The 12500-nt window shown below is 45.0% G+C and overlaps 1 protein-coding gene across 1 annotated transcript in view; it reads left to right on the top strand.

The window, feature by feature from the left end:
- The window catches only part of abca2 (ATP-binding cassette, sub-family A (ABC1), member 2), a gene marked incomplete at its 5' end in the record, with an annotated part of 97220 nt that overhangs the window by 77849 nt on the left and 6871 nt on the right, over nucleotides 1–12500 (top strand). The window contains 13 exons of the mRNA XM_080852043.1: nucleotides 309–411; nucleotides 1408–1733; nucleotides 2525–2738; nucleotides 4365–4470; nucleotides 4750–4861; nucleotides 5092–5152; nucleotides 5269–5443; nucleotides 6286–6401; nucleotides 6998–7145; nucleotides 7679–7802; nucleotides 8426–8558; nucleotides 8938–9058; nucleotides 12460–12500. The exon at nucleotides 12460–12500 is cut by the window's right edge and continues 138 nt beyond it. Of these exons, the coding sequence (XP_080708169.1) occupies nucleotides 309–411; nucleotides 1408–1733; nucleotides 2525–2738; nucleotides 4365–4470; nucleotides 4750–4861; nucleotides 5092–5152; nucleotides 5269–5443; nucleotides 6286–6401; nucleotides 6998–7145; nucleotides 7679–7802; nucleotides 8426–8558; nucleotides 8938–9058; nucleotides 12460–12500 (1780 nt within the window). The remainder of the gene's footprint in view (nucleotides 1–308; nucleotides 412–1407; nucleotides 1734–2524; nucleotides 2739–4364; nucleotides 4471–4749; nucleotides 4862–5091; nucleotides 5153–5268; nucleotides 5444–6285; nucleotides 6402–6997; nucleotides 7146–7678; nucleotides 7803–8425; nucleotides 8559–8937; nucleotides 9059–12459) is intronic.

The raw sequence follows: 12500 nt of genomic DNA on the forward strand, positions 1-12500 counted from the left end.
CAAGACTCAGGTATCAGGTATTGAGTTGCTCTTGCTCATTCACTTTGCTTTGCTTCTGCAGGAGATCTGGGTTAGCATGGCGTCAGCATTAGATGAATCTTAAATATATAAACCCTGTGGTATGTGAGTGAAATTGCTTGTGCTGTGAGTGAGCCCAATTGCAATTGAATACATATACTGATCCACAGAGTCCTGAAATAACTTAGGGGTGAATTTTCACCTTCACAAATGGAGACGTCTAGTGAGACAAGACTCAGGTATCAGGTATTGAGTTGCTCTTGCTCATTCACTTTGCTTTGCTTCCGCAGGAGATCTGCCACCCCTGATTCTGTCTCCGTCGCAGTACCACAACTACACACAGCCACGGGGGAACTTCATCCCCTACGCCAATGAGGATCGGCCACAATACAGGTCAGCCTCAGTTTCCACGACGACTCCAGGAAGAAAACAAGGGTGGAAGAGATGGCTTTATTGCGCATAGAATCTTTCCCATCCTTATCACACGTAGTTAATTGTTAATTAAAACGTTTTTATTGTTTGGGGTGACGGTGCATGGATGCATGCCAGGGCTCACTTCCCAAACAAAGAAATTGAAATAATAAATTCTTGGACATAAAGACTCCGGGTCAAAGGGACCTGTCATGATAAGTTTACGAACCACTGACTGTATTTAACAGTGCATTTCCCCTTATGAGTCACACAAAAGCATATTACACATTTGCAACGCTATGCTATTTGTTTAACAGTGATCCACTCAGAATTCACTCTTCATCTGCCCCCTCTGTGTATTCTGCTCTGATTTGCCAACCCCCTCAGTTAACCGATACAAACCATGGCAGCATGTTTCACTCTTCCCTCGATCCTTTTCCCTCTCCGCCACCCCACCCTTCTGTCCAGGAGTAAGCACTCATGATCCCCACTCCTCCACCCCACCCTTCTCTCCTCCACCCCATCCCTCTCTCCTCCACCCCATCCCTCCTCTCCTCCACCCCACCCTTCTCTCCTCCACCCCACCCTTCTCTCCTTCACCCCATCCTTCTCTCCTCCACCCCACCCTTCTCTCCTCCACCCCACCCTCCTCTCCTCCACCCCACCCTTCTCTCCTCCACCCCACCCTTCTCTCCTCCACCCCACCCTTCTCTCTTCCACCCCACCCTCCTCTCCTCCACCCCACCCTTCTCTCCTCCACCCCACCCTTCTCTCCTCCACCCCACCCTTCTCTCCTCCACCCAACCCCTCTCTCCTCCACCCCACCCTTCTCTCCTCCACCCCACCCTCCTCTCCTCCACCCTACCCTTCTCTTCTCCACCCTTCTGTCCAGGAGTAAGCACTCATGTTCCCCTCTCCTCCACCCTTCTGTCCAGGAGTAAGCACTCATGTTCCCCTCTCCTCCACCCTTCTGTCCAGGAGTAAGCACTCCCCCGATGCCGGCCCTCAGCAGATCATCAACACCCTGCGTCTGCCCTCTGGCGTGGGGGCCACGTGCGTGCTCAAAACGCCCTTCAACAGCACGCTGGACCAGCTGGCCCAGACGCTCAACCCTTACGCCAACAACTCCAAAACGCTGGCGGCGCGCTACTTCGACCCCATGTGCCTGGACTCCTTCACCCAGGGCGTGCCGCTCTCCAACTTCGTGCCGCCGCCCCCCTCCCCTGCCCCCTCGGACGACCCAGAGCCACGCTTTGATGACGGGCCGTGGAACTACACCGCAGCGCCCCCGACCACTGTGAGAGGTCAGTGTGCACGAGTATAGAAGTGACCACTGTGAGAGGTCAGTGTGCACCAGTATAGAAGTGACCACTGTGAGAGGCCAGTGTGCTCAGTGTGCACGAGTATAGAAATGACCACTGTGAGAGGCCAGTGTGCTCAGTGTGCACGAGTATAGAAATGACCACTGTGAGAGGCCAGTGTGCACGAGTATAGAAATGACCACTGTGAGAGGCCAGTGTGCACGAGTATAGAAATGACCACTGAGAGAGTGAGAGGTCAGTATGCAGGAGTATAGAAGTGACCACTGAGAGAGTGAGAGGTCAGTATGCAGGAGTATAGAAGTGACCACTGAGAGAGTGAGAGGTCAGTATGCACGGGTATAGAAATGACTGCTGTGAGAAGTCAGTGTGCACGAGTATAGAAACAGTTGTGGTTAAAAAGTAGAAATAGTCACCACCACATTTTAAAAGAGTTTAAGAGTCACCACCACATTTAGGTGGCTGGCATAAACACCAGGGAGGAATTTTTAGGCCTGTATTTTCTTCAGTAATTTCTCCACTGATTACATGAACTGGGCATTATATTGGTACTGGCCATTTTCTGCAAAACAACATATTAAATATACCTTGACTATATTGCCAAACCAAGATATAGCATGTATAATGGTAGTAGATGCGTAAAATAACACATCCACTTTGGTGTACACTGAAGTGTATCTAAGTAGATGAGTAATATGCTTTCAGTGTCAGCAGTGCACTTTAACTTCCCACACTATTTGCTGCTGACGTGGGTGGTCGAATGTGTGCTTCCGCAGAGATGGTGACGTCTCCACCCACGCTGCCCCTGTCCATCCACGAGCCGGTGAAGTGCATCTGCTCCATGCAGGGAACAGGCTTCTCCTGCCCCAGTGGGGTGGGCGGCCGGCCCCCCCTCACCAAGGTGGTGACGGGGGACATCCTGGTGGACATCACGGGGCGCAACGTCTCGGAGTATCTGCTGTACACCTCTGACCGCGTACGGCTGCACAGGTAGAGTGGATCTTAGGGTGACTGGTGATTCACACACTAATGCCAATGCCTGCACAGGTAGAGTGGACCTTAGAGTGACCGGTGACTCACACACTAATGCTAGCATTGCATATGCCTGCCCAGGTAAGTGGACCTTAGGGTGACCGGTGACTCACACGCTAATGCTAGCATTGCATATGCCTGCCCAGGTAAGTGGACCTTAGGGTGACCGGTGACTCACACGCTAACGCTAGCAGTGACACTTCACAAGTCCCTCATTACGGCTGATTCTGCCTGACGTTAGACAGTGAGCTGAAAGTGACTGACTTTGGAGAGGGACAGAGAGGGACACACATTGGGAGAGAGACACACATTAGGAGAATGGACACACATTTACTTGCTGGTCCTTCATGCTACCATGCTAGGAGATGCCTGGGCAGGGGCGGACCGGACGAACGGGCAAACCGGGCAGTTGCCCAGGGCCTCGGCCACCAGGGGGGCCTCGTCGTATTTCCGATTTTTTTTATTTATTTTGCTAATTAAAATAAATCACTTGGCATTGCAAAAAAGTTGACAATTCATAATAAGCATGAAAAACGATTTTTTTTTTCAGTATCATTTTAAAATGTATCTTAATTCCATCATGGAACAAATTATTCCAGGTCACGTGACTTTTCTGTCACTAACAATTTTTCGTGTGGTGACGTGTATGGTCGCAAAGTTAAGCGTGAAACGTCTTTTAAGTGGCAGCGAGAAAAGAAAAGAGGAAAGGGCAGGATTAGAAGTTCAGGGAGAAATTACCTAAGGTAACACACAATTTCCTATCAAGGAATTCGTCCGTGGAAGTGGAAGAAATATCTGATAATGTGTCTAGTTCATCTGATAATGTTTCAAGTGCGGCTAAGCCAAGTTTAGCGATTCCTAGCAGCAGCAGCAGACAAACAGCTTGTAGTGACACCAACTAGCTCTGCCTGCCTGCTTTGCTTCTACAAACGGTGAGCCATCATGTACCACAGCTGCCCATATCCGAGACACTGTCACACCCGCACTGACGACGACACGCATGATACTGCCATGGTCATGACTCATGAACACAGCTCAAGCACAGCTGGCTGATAACGACAGCGGTGATATCAACAATGTGAGTAGCCTACATCAATGGTGGAGATACAGTCTGATTAGTGAAGACCCCTATGGCGTGACAAATGAACAGATAGAGAGAGAATTGAAATGGTTAAAACAGGACCTCTACAAATTTGGAAGTTGCAGTTGAAAACATTCAGAAACAGAACTATAAAGCATTAATCAAAAGTAACAAGTAACATGGTTTTGATTAAGAAATAAAAAAGTTACACTACTAAAACACTGCACTCAAAACCTCATAATTAAAATAATGTACAACTGTTTGAATTGTTAAAGTCATATACTCACAATAAATGTCAGTTCCACATAACATTAAAACGATTTCTTTTTTTTTGGGGGGGGGGGGGGGGCCTCAACATTGTTCTTTGCCCAGGGCCTCCAATTTGCTAGAACCGCCCCTGTGCCTGGGGCACCTACTTCTGAAGTGTTCTGGAAAAGGATATTTAAAAATCACGCCGGTGCTTTCTCACACACTCACACACTCACACACTGTCCCCTCCACAGATACGGCGGTCTCACGGTGGGCAACATTCAGAAATCCGTGCCAGCCTCGTTTGGCAGGAAGATACCCCCCATGGTGCGCAAGATAGCGGTCCGGCGCTCGGCCCAGGTGAGGAGGGGGGCTGATTTGGGTTTGATCAAACCCTTCTCTGTCTGTCTGGTGCTGTTACTCTTTTACTCTGTGTCTCTCGCTCACACACACACACTCACACACACACACACACACACACACACACACACACACACGCCTCTCTCTCTCTCTGGTGGGCTGATTTGGGTTTGATCTCACCTCCCTCTCTCAGTCTGTCTGGTGCTTTTTACTCTGTGTCAGCAGGCAGGGGGATGAGAGTAGCCTGTTGTGACCGAGCCTTTCTCTGCCTTCTCACAGGTGCTGTACAACAACAAAGGCTACCACAGCATGCCCACCTATCTGAACGTGCTCAACAACGCCATCCTGCGTGCCAACCTGCCCCTGAACAAGGGCAACCCAGCTGCTTACGGTGAGACATGAGGAAGATGAGAGAGGGTTCGAAGAACAGGGGCTTATATGTTGCAGCTCGGCCAGTTTCTCAGCTTGCAGTTCCAAACACCATTGATTCAGTACTGTAATGTTCAGTCCGCCATAAAGCAGAGAAATGTGATGCAAAGCAATGAGACTGGAAGCTGAATGTTTATACACTGGCAGCCGATATGTGGTGTGTATGATTATGCCATTTATTTCTGTGTGTAGGAATTACCCTGACGAACCACCCCATGAATCGAACCAGCGCCAGTTTGTCTCTGGATTACCTGTAAGACTCTCTTCTCCATTTTAAAATGCATCACTTGCAAAGCACATAACCCTCTTTCTTCCCGTCAGGCGTTCCTCACCCCTCTCTCTCTCTCTCTCTCTCTCTCTAACTCCCAGGCTGCAGGGCACCGACGTGGTTATTGCCATCTTCATCATCGTGGCCATGTCCTTTGTGCCGGCTAGCTTTGTGGTCTTCCTGGTGGCTGAGAAGTCCACCAAGGCCAAGCACCTTCAATTCGTCAGTGGGTGTGACCCTGTTATCTACTGGCTGGCCAACTACATCTGGGACATGGTAAAGACCACAAGGATAGTTCAGTATTTATATATATTTACATCTGGGACATGGTAAAGACCACAGGGATAGTTCAGTATTTATGTATATTTACATTAATTTACTTTTGGGATATGGTAAAGACCAACAAGATAGTTCTGTATTTACATTAATTTACTTCTGGGACATGGTAAAGACCACAGGGATAGTTCAGTATTTATATATATTTTCATTAATTTACGTTGGGGGCTGCTTTTCCCTTGTGGTTTGTCATGTTACACTCAAGGTTAAATGTTAGACACTGACATTTTAAACACCCTCGCTCTCTAGGAGTGACATTGGTGATTGCACAACAATGTTTTCAGGAAATGCACCCCAGGCCCTAAGTGGTTGTTTCCGGAGATTCAGGCCATCGTGTCTATAAAGCGTCTTTGTGACTGATCCAGTTATTAGAGGTGTGAAATACGATAGTCCAGTGAACTGAATATGCTTTGAAAGGTCCTGTCTAACTCAGTAATCTTCCTCTCTCTGCCTCTCTCTCTCTCTCTCTCTGTCTCTCTATGTCTCTCTTTCTGCCCCTCTCACTTTCTCTCTCTCTATCTCTCTCTGTCTGTCTATGTCTCTCTCTCCCTCTCTCTCTGTCTCTCTCTCTCTCTCTGCCTCTCCCTCTCTTTCTCTCTCTCTCTCTCTCTCTGTCTCTTTATGTCTCTCTTTCTGCCTCTCTCACTTTCTCTCTCTCTCTCTCTCTCTCTCTCTCTCTGTCTGTCTATGTCTATGTCTCTTTCTCTCTCTCTCTCTCTCTCTCTCTCTCTCTCTCTCTCTCTCTCTCTCTCTCTCTCTCTCTCTCTCTCTCTCTCTCCAAGCTGAACTACTTAGTTCCAGCCACATGCTGCGTCCTGATCCTGTTCGTGTTCGACCTCCCGGCGTACACCTCCCCTAAAAACTTCCCCGCCGTCCTCTCCCTCTTTCTGCTGTACGGGTGAGTAGGCTCTCTGCTTACCCAGACCGCACCACTTCATAAATAAACCATCTTTACTTAATAAGCATAGCCCCCCTCCTGAGATGAAATCTGGTTTCCACCAACACCGGTGCCAACTCTTTCCAGGCCAGGCCTCCACGGATAGTGTGAAAATAAAAATGAAACCCATGACTTAAAATAGTAGCCAGTGCAATGGACCTTGTCATTGCAAGGTCTTTAGAGTTGTTTAACTTGGAGTTGGGTGTTTAAGAGTTGACTAACTTGGAGTTTGGTGTTTAAGAGTTGTCTAACTTTGGAGTTTGGTGTTTTAGAGTTGTCTAACTTTGGGGTTTGGTGTTTAAGAGTTGTCTAACTTTGGAGTTTGGTGTTTTAGAGTTGTCTAACTTTGGAGTTTGGTGTTTAAGAGTTGTCTAACTTTGGAGTTTGGTGTTTAAGAGTTGTCTAACTTTGGAGTTTGGTGTTTTAGAGTTGTCTAACTTTGGGGTTTGGTGTTTAAGAGTTGTCTAACTTTGGAGTTTGGTGTTTAAGAGTTGTCTAACTTTGGAGTTTGGTGTTTTAGAGTTGTCTAACCTGGAGTTTGGTTTCTTGGCTTCTAGCTGGTCCATCACTCCCATCATGTACCCAGCCTCGTTCTGGTTCGAGGTCCCCAGCACAGCGTATGTCTTCCTCATAGTCATCAACCTCTTCATCGGCATCACCGCTACCGTGGCAACCTTCCTCCTGCAGCTGTTTGAGCATGACAAGGTATGGTACCACTGCCGTGTGAAAACAGACTGAGTCAGTACAAAGAAATGAAAAGGATTGTTTTTTCTAAATTGTACACTGATGCAGAGAGTACAGAGTAGGAGTGCTGAAGGTGAGGATCTCCACGGGGGAGTAAGTACAGTTTAGTTTATAGAACTGATCTGTGATCAGTGCCCCATGAATATGGGTACAGTTTAGTTTATAGAACTGATCTGTGGTCAGTGCCCCATGAATATGGGTACAGTTTAGTTTATCTGAGATAATTGCCCCATGAATATGGGTACAGTTTAGTTTATAGAACTGATCTGAGATCAGTGCCCCATGAATATGCGTACAGTTTAGTTTATAGAACTGATCTGAGATCAGTGCCCCATGATTATGGGTACAGTTTAGTTTAAAGAACTGATATCAGTGCTCCATGAATATGGGTACAGTTTAGTTTACTAAATGGCTAACCCATTTGGAACTAGAAAGCTGGCTTAGTGACTCCAGCTCAGCAAACACTATACACTGTTGTGGTTTGGCCCCATCAGGATCTCAAGTTGGTCAACAGCTACCTGAAGTCATGTTTCCTCATCTTCCCCAACTACAACCTGGGCCATGGCCTAATGGAGTTGGCTTACAATGAGTACATCAATGAATACTATGCTAAGATAGGTACGTCTTACCTATGTATGTGTATTCATATATGATGTACACACATACAATACATCAATATTGAAACAAATATTTATGCAGCCAAGTTTTGAGATTATTTTTGTTCTGTTCATGATACACATGGGGCCGTTCTGGACATCAGAGGCCAAAGAAACGAAGGGAAACTGGTGTTCGTAATGAACTGTGAGCAATGACTGTAAGAAGCATGGACAGCGTACGCTCATATCCAAAAGTGAAGCCACCAGAAGGAACTAAAAAATGTCTGTGAGATTTACCCCAGTATGGTTGGCACTGGGCTGGTTCCTGCAAAAAGCACTTACTGCGCAGATTCCCGTTGCGATCTTTGCAAATATGGCCGACCAATTTTGGCCTAATTTCTTCATGCCGTAAGTGCACAACGCCATGCTCACCATGCTTTTTACGGTCATTGATTGGGAGCGAGGGATCAATAGGAATAATCCAGTTGTGTTCAGAGAAAGTTCGTCAGTAATAATGCCCTTTTGCATTGCCAGCATGTAGCCTGGTACATCATCAAAAAGGCTGTCTAGGAAATAAAGATGGTTCAATAAAGACTTGAAAGTTGAATCTGACCCTTTTTTTAACGTACCCCTCTGCTTCTTCAGGTCAGTTTGACAAGGTGAAGTCTCCGTTTGAATGGGACATTGTTACACGCGGCCTAGTTGCCATGACGATTGAAGGGTTCGTGGGCTTCCTCATCACGATCCTGTGTCAGTACAACTTCCTGAGGAAACCACAGTAAGTGAGATAAGATACAGTAGCGGTTGGTTAATGGGGCATGCTGAAGGATGGCATTAATAGATACATAGGAGAGGAGAAAGATGGAGAGAGCTGTTTTAGAATCCAAACTGGAGAAGAGGAGGGAGAGGGAAAGGAAATGATAACTGAAGCTCCACTGTGACATTGTATTATCAGTAAGTGTTATTGAGATATTTTTTTCCCTCTCTATCTCTGTCCCTGTGTGTGTGTGTGTGTGTGTGTGTGTGTGTGTGTGTGTGTGTGTGTCTCTGTCCCTGTGTGTGTGTGTGTGTGTGTGTGTGTGTGTGTGTGTGTGTGTGTCTCTGTCCTTGTGTGTGTGTGTGTGTGTGTGTGTGTGTGTGTGTGTGTGTGTGTGTAGGAGGATGCCAGTGAGCAGCCAGCCCATAGAGGACGATGACGTGGACGTGGCTTGTGAGAGGCGACGCGTGCTCAGAGGAGATGCGGACAACGACATGCTGAAGATCGACAACCTCACCAAGGTGTCAGAGCCTGGGCTAGATTGTGTGTGTGTATGTGTGTGTGTGTGTGTGTGTGTGTGTGTGTCTGTGTGTGTGTATGTGTGTGTGTGTGTGTGCGTGTGCGTGTGCGCGTGCGTGTGTGTCTGGGCTAGATCATGTTTCAAATGCACAGATTGCGTGTGTCTGTGTACTGTTTTAAATAACTGGCAAAAAAATTGTCCCGTGGGACTGTAAAGTCAACAATAACAGCTTTGGCAGGAGGAAATGCACCTTGTTTAGATCTCCCAAATACACCACCGCGGCCAAATCCAAGAAAATCCCTCCACTTCCCCCTTAATGAGAGAAGAGATTACTTGGCATTATCTGGTGTTGATAGAGGGGATCATTCGTTTAATCTGGGTTTATGACGCTGCGTAGTCACATGAAAACTTTTATATTGTGTTAGCTTGTTTGAATTGAGGAGCTATAGTTTTCACTCGGTCAGGAGGTTGCTTGTGACTAATACTTATGTCCTGAAGTTTCCTCTGTTTAAATACTCAGTCAGGAGGTTGCTTGTGACTAATACTCACGTCCTGCAGTTTCCTCTGTTTAAATACTCAGTCAGGAGGTTGCTTGTGACTAATACTTATGTCCTGTAGTTTCCTCTGTTTAAATACTCAGTCAGGAGGTTGCTTGTGACTAATACTTATGTCCTGTAGTTTCCTCTGTTTAAATACTCAGTCAGGAGGTTGCTTGTGACTAATACTCATGTCCTGTAGTTTCCACTGTCATAAGTTTGGACACACCTTTAATTTTTTGGAAAAGTTTTTTCCTTAATTTTGAATATTTTCTACATTGTAGATCAATACTGAAGACATTTAAACTACGAAAGAACACAAATCGAATGATGTACTAAACAAAAAAAACTGTTATCTACCATGTAGAAAATAATAAAAGTAAAGAAGAAACTTCTCAAAAAATGAGAAGGTGTGTCCAAACCTTTGACTGGTACTATATACCCCAAAGCCCCATTTTCTCTCTGCAGCGGGACATGATCTGGCTTGTTGCTTTGGATATGCCAGAGGGTGCATTATATAAGTGCATTGTAGTTTTTATTAGCCGCTTTGGTACATTTCTCAGATCAGACTTCAAATTCTCAAAACTACATGTTCAACCTCTCATATTATGTGCACATGATAACAGCGGCGCCTCATTGGTTTGGAAAATGGCGACTGCTTTGGTACACTCATTCAAATTAGTTTGTGCTATTGTCTGCAGTGACCTGCGTTATCAAATAAGTTTGTGCTATTGTCTGCAGTGACCTGCATTATCAAATGAGTTTGTGCTATTGTCTGCAGTGACCTGCATTATCAAATAAGTTTGTGCTTTTGTCTGCGGTGACCTTCGTTATCAAATAAGTTTGTGCTATTGTCTGCGGTGACCTGCGTTATCAAATAAGTTTGTGCTATTGTCTGCGGTGACCTGCGTTATCAAAAAAGTTTGTGCTATTGTCTGGAGTGACCTTCGTTATCAAATACGTTTGTGCTTTTGTCTGCAGTGACCTGCGTTATCAAATGAGTTTGTGCTATTGTCTGCAGTGACCTTCGTTATCAAATGAGTTTGTGCTATTGTCTGCAGTGACCTGCATCATAAAATGAGTTTGTGCTATTGTTTGCAATGACCTGGGTTATAAAATTAGTTTGTGCTATTGTCTGCAGTGACCTTCGTTATCAAATACGTTTGTGCTTTTGTCTGGAGTGACCTGCGTTATCAAATGAGTTTGTGCTATTGTCTGCAGTGACCTGCGTTATCAAATGAGTTTGTGCTATTGTCTGCAGTGACCTGCGTTATCAAATGAGTTTGTGCTTTTGTCTGCAGTGACCTGCGTTATCAAATACGTTTGTGCTATTGTCTGCAGTGACCTGCCTTATCAAATGAGTTTGTGCCATGCTGACCATTTATCATTGTTTGTCAACCATAAGTTTCAGTGACAGCATTTTAATTTTGATAAACGACTTGTCTTTGTAATTTTTGATAAATTACTTGTCTTACCGTACCTTGATGGTTTTCTTTTGATGATTAGGCTTGATTGATGTGTCAAATGTCCTAGTGTTATTAAAAGTGGATGTGCCAGGCCAGCATGAGGGAAATATACAGAAGCAGAATGTTCCACTTTTCCAGGGAACAAGTGTTCAGTCACACTTGTACCATTTGGCTTCACAGCACACCGAATTATCCCCTCCTGGGAATCATCTCAAGTGATGTCATCCCTGAGAATGGGAGAGGTTTTATAAGGACCAGCTCGCCAAAGTACTGTGTGTCGTCATTTGGGTCGATGCAAGCTTTTGGCACACAAACACCATCTGGGACCGGTTTCATGGCCTCCATATTGATTACTGCTAATCACATCTATTCATTTAGTCATTGCATTTCCCAATGCAGAGGTTCTTTTTTTAATGAAATGGCGAGAAGTCTCTGATCATCAGCCTTGTGATCTTGTTCTGTATAATCACAAAGAATGATTGTGGCATAGAAGAAGATGTTCCTATATTTTATCTGTCCAGTTCCTTGCAGGGGATTTTCTATATCCTCCACTTAAAAACTTGTGTTAAAATTGAGGACATAGATCGACTTATACAAAATAGTATACAGGTAGTTTAACACTAGGGGAAAACCATCAATCGTTGTTATTGAAAGAGATAGACAGTAAAATGAAATTTTGGAACACTTCCAGGGTTCTCTGTTACCTTGACAACATGACTAAGCATTTTGACTGTCTTGTTTCGTAAACAATGAAACGAGGACTTTTCATTCTGATGCCACTAATGTGTTCACTGACATAAATATTTGTGTTTGAGAAGGTTAAAACTGAACCTGGGGACCCCTACAAAGTGTACAATATGGAATCATTTAATGAGTATTAACAGTAACTGGTTTAAAATGAAATCATGTGGGGTAATAACAGTTTTGGTACGGTCGCTTTGGGACATTTCTTGAATCATGTTCACTGACATAAATATTTGTATTTGAGACATAAACTAAAGATTTTGTGCAAATGATGGGCTTTTGCAGGTAATTGTGTTGTGCTGTTGGTATGAATTGTTTCGAGAAATTCACTCATTGGTTTAAAAATGTTAAGGATTGAGGAGCTTTCGAAAGCCCGTCATTTGCACAAAATCTTTAGTTTATGTCTCAAACACAAATATTTATGTCCGTGTACTGTACATGATTCAAGAAATGTCCCAAAGCGACCGTACCAAAACTGTCATTACCCCCCATGATTTCATTTTAAACCTGTTAATACTCATGAAATTATTCCATATCGTACACTTTGTAGGGGTCCCCAGGTTCAGTTTCAACCTTGCCTGGGTTTAGTTTAAAAACAAGTGCAGCTCTTTTATACTTCTGTGTTACAATCCAGTGACAAACTAACCCTGTGGCAGGTGTACAAGTCCAGGAAGCTGGGTCGCATCCAGGCTGTGGA

This window comes from Sprattus sprattus (genome assembly GCF_963457725.1).
Source record: "Sprattus sprattus genome assembly, chromosome: 15".
NCBI lineage: Eukaryota > Metazoa > Chordata > Actinopteri > Clupeiformes > Clupeidae > Sprattus > Sprattus sprattus.